The 9,265-nt window shown below is 42.9% G+C and overlaps 1 protein-coding gene across 1 annotated transcript in view; it reads right to left on the minus strand.

Moving 5' to 3' along the window:
- The window catches only part of LOC120983001 (NACHT, LRR and PYD domains-containing protein 12-like), a 54,274-nt gene extending 49,868 nt beyond the window's left edge, over positions 1-4,406 (minus strand). The window contains exon 1 of the mRNA XM_040413115.1: positions 4,310-4,406. Coding sequence (XP_040269049.1) covers positions 4,310-4,406 — 97 coding nt within the window. The remainder of the gene's footprint in view (positions 1-4,309) is intronic.
- Between the last annotated feature and the right edge of the window lie 4,859 nt (positions 4,407-9,265).

A 9,265-nucleotide genomic window follows, 5' to 3' on the forward strand; every position in this document is an offset into this window, starting at 1 on the left:
AACAAAAAGTATACAACATCAACTTAACGTATAACTTCTATGACCACAAGGGTGGCCCTCACTGGCAGATGGTATAAAGTAGGAGGATGACTCCAGCAGACCATGGCTGAAATACCCCCCTAACTACTGCTCTCAGCAGAGGCTATATAGGCCCAAGTAGCCACACCTACACAGAAGCACCCAGTGTTCACACACACAGAAGGGAGTTAACCCTTCCTAGATCAGGAAAGGGAAAACAGCCACATACAGGGGAAGTGTACAAAACCCTTATCACACTGCAGCTGTTACCGCAGGCAACGACATGCGTGGCAATTGTGTCCTGGGAGTCAGCCAGAATGCCGAAACACTGCCACCACATGTACAGAATACAACACGTTGCCTCTGGCAGCCACAAGTGAAGGGAAACTATCACAGTGCACACACCCAAACTTCGTGCACACCAAACATATAAAAAAGCACACCTACAAAGACAGGTTGCCAGGTGCAACCGCTTGCAGATTGCAGCAAGCCGCCTAGCAACAGCTCAGGCTGCTAAGCTGCCAAGTACAAACATGTTGCCAGCGGCAACCACATGTGAGGCAACAATCCAGCCGCCCTCACAATGTGATTGACAAAAACCAAACCGCAGGCAACTGCATGCGGATCAGGAGTCACGACCATAACCATGGTCGTGACAACATTCCATAATAGCACAGAACTTTGATTGGACAACAGGCGCATTCTCATTCTACCAGCTACAAAAATCCATAAAAGGTATGGAATCTCATGATAAGTGGTGAGTTGCAGATGATAAACTGATCTGCACCTGCATTGCAGTGGCCAAAAAGCAAAAACCAGAAAAGGCATAGCTCCGTCGGTGGCCGCTTCTTTCCCCCAAGTTGCGACAGAGGGTAAAGAGGGGTACTCTTGGAGTTTATATGGCCATACCGTCAGTAACAGATAAGAAGGCTTTTGTGTTCTGGCCCTGCTAATAATTGCTGGACAGTATTCCATTTTGCACTGAAGCGCCAATTTTATCTCAAACAAATATTTCCATAAACTGACACCTTTGTTTGACACACACAAAAACGCACCCTTACCTGTTGAGTGGCACCCATACCTGTTGATGTGCATGGATCCAATCCTGACTGAGGAATGAAGGATCATGGCTGCTGCCAGGAAGGAAAACAGCAAGGGTCCATTGTGATGTCATCATCCATGGATTCTGAAGGGTTCCATTATGACACGCTCAGTGTTCCATCTATTGATATTTTCATGGAGGCTGCCATATATATTTTCTGGAGGCAGCCATTTTGTTTTGCAGTTAAACAGAGCTTTCATTTCAATGGATAAGAAATGCTGGAAGGATTAGGATTGCAGCCACAGAAGTCAGCATGGATGTATTCCAGTCTCTGAGCACTATTGTTTATAGCTACAATGAAATTCTGCGTTAGAACCTGCTTTTGGATTCCTGGAGGAGGTAGAGCAATTGCAGAGGTGCTAAATACATTCCTTAATAGCACAGAACTTTGATTGGACAACAGGCTCATTCTCATTCTGCCAGCTACAAAAATCCATAAAAGGTATGGTATCTCATGATAGCTGGTGAGTTGCAAACGATAAACTGATCTGCACCTGCATTGCAGTGGCCAAAAAGCAAAAACCAGAAAAGGCATAGCTCCGTCGGTGGCCGCTTCTTTCCCCCAAGTTGCGACAGAGGGTAAAGAGGGGTACTCTTGGAGTTTATATGGCCATTCCGTCAGAAACAGATAAGAAGGCTTTTGTGTTCTGGGCCTGCTAATAGACGCTAGACAGTATTCCATTTTGCACAGAAGCGCCAATTTTTCCTCAAACAAATCTTTCCATAAACTGACACCTTTGTTTGACACACACCAAAACGCACCCTTACCTGTTGATTGGCACCCATACTTGTTGATGTGCATGGATCCACACCTGACTGAAGAATGAAGGATCATGGCTGCAGCCAGGAAGAAAAACAGCAAGGGTCCATTGTGATGTCATTATCCATGGGTGCTGAAGGGTTCCATTGTGACACGCTCAGTGTTCCATCTATTGAAATTTTCATGGAGGCTGCCATATTAATTTTCTGGAGGCAGCCATTTTGTTTTGCACTTAAACAGAGCTGTCATTTCAATGGATAAGAAATGCTGGGAAGGGTTAGGATTGCAGCCACAAAAGTCAGCATGGACAAATTATAGGCACTGAGCACTATTGTTTATAGCTACAATGAAATTCTGCGTTAGAACCTGCTTTTGTATTCCTGGAGCAGGTAGAGCAATTGCAGAGGTGCTAAGTACATTCCATAATAGCACAGAACTTTGATTGGACAACAGTCGCATTCTCATTCTGCCAGCTACAAAAAAAATTAAAAAGGTATGGTTTCTCATGATAGGTGGTGAGTTGCAGATGATAAACTGATCTGCACCTACATGCAGTGGCCAAAAAGCAAAATCCTTGAAAGGCAAAGCTCCGTGGGTGGCCGCTTCCTTCCACCAAGTTGCGACAGAGGGTATAGATCGGTACTCTTGGAGTTTATATGGCCATACCGTCAGAAACAGATAAGAAGGCTTTTGTATTCTGGGCCTGCTAATAGACGCTGGACAGTATTCCATTTTGCAAAGATGCAGCATTTTTTCCTTAAACAAATCTTTCTATAAACTGACACCTTTGTTTGACACACACAAAAACACACTTTTACCTGTTGATTGGCACCCATACCTGTTGATGTGCATGGATCAAAACCTGACTGAAGAATGAAGGATCATGGCTGCTGCCAGGAAGGAAAACAGCAAGGGTTCATTGTGATGTCATCATCTATGGATGCTGAAGGGTTCCATTGTGACACACTCAGTGTTTCATCTATTGAAATTTTCATGGAGGCTGCCATATTTATTTTCTGGAGGCAGCCATTTTGTTTTGCAGTTAAACAGAGCTGTCATTTCAATGGATAAGAAATGCTGGGAAGGGTTAGGATTGCAGCCACAGAAGTCAGCATGGATGTATTCTAGTCTCTGAGCACTAGTGTTTAGAGCTATAATACAATTCTGCGTTAGAACCTGCTTTTGGATTCCTGGAGCAGGTAGAGCAATTGCAGAGGTGCTAAGTACATTCCATAATAGCACAGAACTTTGATTGGACAACAGGCTCATTCTCATTCTGCCAGCTACAAAAATCCATAAAAGGTATGGTATCTCATGATAGCTGGTGAGTTGCAGACGATAAACTGATTTGCACCTGCATTGCAGTGGCCAAAAAGCAAAAACCAGAAAAGGCATAGCTCCGTCGGTGGGCGCTTCTTTCCCCCAAGTTGTGACAGAGGGTAAAGAGGGGTAATCTTGGAGTTTATATGGCCATACCGTCAGAAACAGATAAGAAGGCTTTTGTGTTCTGGGCCTGCTAATAGACGCTGGACAGTATTCCATTTTGCACAGAAGCGCCAATTTTTCCTCAAACAAATATTTCCATAAACTGACACCTTTGTTTGACACACACAAAAACGCACCATTACCTGTTAATTGGCACCCATACCTGTTGATGTGCATGGATCCAAACCTGACTGAAGAATGAAGGATCATGGTTGCTGCCAGGAAGGAAAACAGCAAGGGTCCATTGTGATGTCATCATCCATGGATTCTGAAGGGTTCCATTGTGACACGCTCAGTGTTCCATCTATTGAAATTTTCATGGAGGCTGCCATATTTATTTTCTGGAGGCAGCCATTTTGTTTTTCAGTTAACCCCTCAGGGACGCATGACGTACCGGTACAGCCTGTTTCCCGAGTGCTTAAGGACCTATGACGTACCGGTACGTCATGAGTTTAAAATGAGATTGCGGCGCTGCGGGTGTTAATCTGAACAGGATACCGGCTGAAATCATTTAGCCGGCATCCTGTCACAACGCCAGAGGGGGTCATATGACCCCCCCCCCGATCGGCGAGCGCAGCAAACCACAGGTCAATTCAGGGGATCAAACTTTAAAATGCCCCATATAAAGTTTTTTCACCCCCCTTGCAGCCCTGAATGCTTTTATGGCGGCGGGTGGTGCAGGGGGGGTGTTGCAGGCGGTGCGGGAGGCGGGCAGTGCGGCAGGCTGGATCGTGATTGCCCGCCTCCTCTTGAATAATCGTTGGTGGCCTGTGGGTATACATGAGTGTCAGCACATTGCTGACACCCTGGTATAAATGGCTGACATCTGTGATGTGATGATTGATTAAATGGCCAAAGAGAAAAGGGGAGAAGGCGCTCATAGGTGGTGGTAGACAAGATATGTTGTTATTTGTTCCTAGTCAGGGTGAGTGGTTGCTACTCACCTTGGTTAGGTTGTACTTTTGGTAGTGCAGTTCTGGTGGAGGTAAAATCGTGGGGTGATGTGGGTTGGTGCAGCCGGTTGTCGTCCAAGTTGACCATGGGCCGGAGCCAAGCCGCCACTTTGGTGCGAATTGTGGTGTATGGGGAGGGGGCTCGTCTGCACTGGGTTCATGCAGTGAGCGGGTGGACACAAGGCGCAGTTCACAACCCAGTTGAGGATACGAAGTATTTTTTATTTTTTGATTAGCAAAGACGACGCGTTTCGGGGTACGCAGACCCCTTTATCAAGTCTTGGTAATGCGGCCGGTGGGTGTCCTCCAGTGGTAGCGCTTCTGCACGTGTAGCCAGTGGTGGCATGGTTATGTTACTTTCCCCGCACAGTGAACGCCATAAAAAATTAAATAAAAACTATGAGGAAATTGAAATTTTGCCCACCTTACTTCCCAAAAAAGGTAATAAAAGTGATCAAAAAAGTTGCATGTACGCCAAAATAGTACCAATCAAACCGTCATCTCATCCCGCAAAAATCATATCCTACCCAAGATAATCGCCCAAAAACTGAAAAAACTATGGCTCTTAGACTATGGAAACACTAAAACATGATTTTTTTTGTTTCAAAAATGAAATCATTGTGTAAAACTTACATAAATAAAAAAAAAGTATACATATTAGGTATCTCCGAGTCCGTATCGACTGGCTCTATATAAATATCACATGACCTAACCCCTCAGATGAACACCGTAAAAAAATTAAAATAAAAACGGTGTAAAGAAAGCAATTTTTTGTCATCTTACATCACAAAAAGTGTAATAGCAAGCGATCAAAAACTCATATGCACTCCAAAATAGTGCCAATCAAACCGTCATCTCATCCCACAAAAATAGAGACCCTACCTAAGATAATCACCCAAAAACTGAAAAAACTATGGCTCTCAGACTATGGAGACAATAAAACAATAAAACATGATTTATTTATTTTTTTTAAACAATTTATTTTATTTTTTTAATTATCCATACATATAAATATTATAAAATAACACATTGTGGTGCAAAGACAATATAAAGCTTGAGTTACAATCGTCAGTTTTGTGTAAAGACAAAATATAAATATCAAATACAGATATTATTATATGCATATGACAAAAAACCTGAGTGGAACATAGAACATCGGAACACCTGGATACAGAATATGGGATGTTAAGCAAAGTTTCTATATAATTTCCATAAAGACCAGATATTAAGGAATGTACTTCTGGATTTTAACTCCCAATGTGAGAGTTCTTCAAGGCGATAGAATTTATCGACTTTGGCTATCCAGTGGTCTATAGTAGGGATGACTGAACTACGCCAATTTATGGGGATATGTAGTCGTGCCGCTGAAATCAGGAAGGAAAAGAGGATTCTTTTGTGAGTGTCCACCCCCTGTATGCCGAAGGACAATAGTGCGATCTCAGGGGAAGTAGGGAAATTGGTCTTGCATACGTTATTGCATAAGTTGAATATTTTCTCCCACCAGGGTTTTAGCAGAGGGCAGTCCCACCAGATATGGAAATAAGAACCTTTATTTTTTTCACATCTCCAGCAACTGTCTGGGACGATAGGATAATACGAGGAGATCTTGTCTGGGTTTCTGTACCACCTAGATAAAACCTTGTAACCATTTTCCTGTACTCGGACACATCTTGAGAGTTTGTGTGGAGTAATGAAGAGTTTGGTCATTTCAGATTGAGAGAATTGTCTTCCCAGATCCTTTTCCCATTGTGCTATTACTGCTGGTTTGACGCTCGAAGTGGGTAGGGTAAGTTTTTTATAGAGAACGGAAATTAACTTAGAAGGGTAATTTGTGGATTTCAACAGACTTTCAAACCAATCTAGGGGTTTCTGCATATTTAGGGATTTAGCTCTAAGGCTAATTTCTTTACTAATATAAGTGAGGAGTAAGGTATGTGAGGGAGTAGCTTCCAGAGTGTTTAAAAGAGACTCTTCAGAGAGGACACACCCGTTATTGTCCAGTAGATCAGTTATTAATTTAGTAGAAGATCTGATCCTTAGAGGACATGAATCCTTCAGCTCTTTTGGAGCTAATGAGATAATATCTCCTACCTGAAGGAGAGGGGAGGGCAGGGGTAGGGCACAGCAATTGGAGGAAAACCACTTCCATACCTTTAATGAGGTGCGAACTATAGGGTTTGGAATAGAAGAGAAGGCAGGAAGTGGGCTGTCCGACAATAACAGGGCTCTAATAGTAGAGGGAAAGAAAATATTTTCTAACGGTAGCCATTGTTTGTGATTTGAGGGCCGAAGCCAATCAATCACTCTATTTAAGTGTATAGCCTTCATATAAAGCTCAGGGTCGGGTAAACCTATCCCACCTAGTTGTTTAGGTTTTGTTAAGGTAGAAAAGGAAATTCTAGGTTTTTTACCTTGCCAAATAAATTTCTGGATCTGGGAGTTCAAAGACCTAAAAAAGGACCTAGGGATGGCGATTGGGAGGACTTGCAGGAGGTAAGTGAGTCTTGGAATTACCAGGGACATCACCAGGTTCTTCCTACCAAACCAAGACAAGTAAGGGTGGTCCAGGGAATCAAGCTGAGCAACAATGGCCTTCAGGAGGGGGTTATAGTTGAGCTGAAACAATTCTGAGAGATGGGAGGTTAATTTAATGCCCAAGTATGTCAGATGCCTGTTAGACCAGTTAAAAGGGGAGTTTAATTGAAGGGTAGAGATTTGGGTCGGGGATAATCCAATATGAAGGATCTGGGACTTATGGGGATTAATTTTGAAGTTTGAGAGGAGACCGAATCTATTTAGGAGGGATACTATTAGGGGCATAGATTTAGTGGGGTTTGTTGTAGTGATAAGCAGATCATCTGCAAAAGCCGCCAATTTAAATTCTTTTGGGCCTAATTTTAGTCCAATGATGCCCTCTTCTTGTCTCAAAGCCTGCAGAAGAGTCTCCATCACTAGGACAAATATAAGGGGGGAGAGAGGACATCCTTGACGTGTACCGTTTTAAATTAAGAAGCGGGTGGAAATGAGGTTATTGACCAGGACTGAGGCAGAGGAATTTGTGTACATTGCAAAAACAGCATTGATGTAGGGGCTAGGGATATTAAATTTATGTAGGGTATGTCTTATGAACGACCAGTCTATTCGGTCGAATGCTTTTTCAGCATCGGTACCGAGTAAGACCAAGGGCCTTTTTTTATGAGAAGCATAGAAGAGGGCATCAAGAACTTTAGTGGTGTTATCCTTTCCCTCCCGACCTTTCACAAATCCCACTTGATCAGGGTGGATTAGGTTGGGGAGAAAAGATTGAAGTCTAGTGGCTAACATTTTCGCCAATATTTTTAAGTCTGTGTTCAGTAAAGATATAGGACGATAATTAGCGCAAGAGGTAGGGTCCTTACCTTCTTTAGGTATTATAGTAATTAGTGCGTTAGTCATATCAACTGATAAAGGTTGGTTGTGAAGGGAAGAGTTACAGACGGGGAGGAAGTAAGGGATCACAGAGTCTTGGAAGGTGGCATAGTAAGTGGTGGGGAAACCATCCGGGCCCAGGCATTTATCTTTTGGGGAGGCTTTAAGGGCTGCCGCTAACTCAAATGAAATAAAGAGCTTTTTTAGGGCATTTTGCTGATCTGGGGATAGTTTAGGCAGATTTAATGTATCCATAAAGGCCTTAACTGACATTTCTCTACTCTGAGTGAGTAAGTCTTCTGCAGGAAGGAGTAAATTATACAGAGTTTCGTAAAAAAGCTTAAATTGCTCCGCTATAGCCTCTGAGGAGAAGAGCTGTTGGCCTTGGGAAGTTTTGATGGAAGATACATGTCTAGCTAATTTTCTACGTTTGATCCGTTGCATCATAAATTTAGAGGCCTTGTTACCATGAGCAAAAAACTTGTGTTGGGAGGATAAATAATATTTAGCGGCTTTGGCGTTTAGTAGGTTTTTAAGCTCTGTTCTAAGAGTGATCAGTTCTGCTAAGTGATGGATTGCGAGGGATCTCTTGTGGAGAGACTCCAATATGTGAATCTGGTCCAAAAGAGGGGAGAGGTGTTTGTCTGCTTGCTTCTTCAGATAGGAACATTTGCTAATGAAGTGCCCTCGTATAAAAACTTTGTGGGCATCCCAAAGGGTCTGTGGGGAGATATCTGGATTTTTATTGAGGGAAAAATATTCCTCTATAAGGGATTTGAAGTATTTTTTAAGGCCATCGTTGCTCAGCACAGACTCATTAAGTCTCCAAATAGGAGTCCTACCTGGTTCAGAAGACGGTCTTATAGTACAGAATATAGGGGAGTGTTCTGATAAGGTGATGTTACCAATTTTTGCATCCAAGAAGAAAGGTATCTGGTCCTTCGGTACGAGTATATAGTCTATCCTGCTATAGGAGTGACCTGGAGCGGAATAAAAGGAATAGTCAGTATGGTTAGGGTTAAGGCAGCGCCATATATCTATAAGTCCTAGGTCATATATCCTGGAATTCGGCTTTTTGAGAGATTTAGCTGAGAAAGAAGACTTTTTGGAGGATGTATCAACAAGGGGCTGTAAGACGATGTTAAAGTCACCTGCCAAGACGAGGGTTCCCTCCTGCAAGTCCTTTACCAGGGTCAAAAGGGACAGGAGCCAACCAATCTGGTCGATATTAGGGGCGTAAATATTGACAAAAGTGTACATTTTACGACCAATAGTACCCTTGAGTATTATGCATCTGCCATCTGGGTCTTGTGTATGTGCAGTATAAGTGAAGGGAACATTTCCTCTGAAACCTATACTCACTCCTCTAGAGGCCGCTCCCCCCGCTCCACAATGATACCAATTTGTATATTTGGAAAATGAAAGGTCAGGATATTTACCATGTTTATAATGGGTTTCCTGTAAAAACAAGACTGAACATCTTTCCTTCCAAAGGAGGGAAAAAATTGGGATCTTTTAGATGGAGATCTAAGGCCCTTT

The sequence above is a fragment of the Bufo bufo genome (assembly GCF_905171765.1).
Source record: "Bufo bufo chromosome 11 unlocalized genomic scaffold, aBufBuf1.1 SUPER_11_unloc_1, whole genome shotgun sequence".
In the NCBI taxonomy this organism is placed as follows: domain Eukaryota; kingdom Metazoa; phylum Chordata; class Amphibia; order Anura; family Bufonidae; genus Bufo; species Bufo bufo.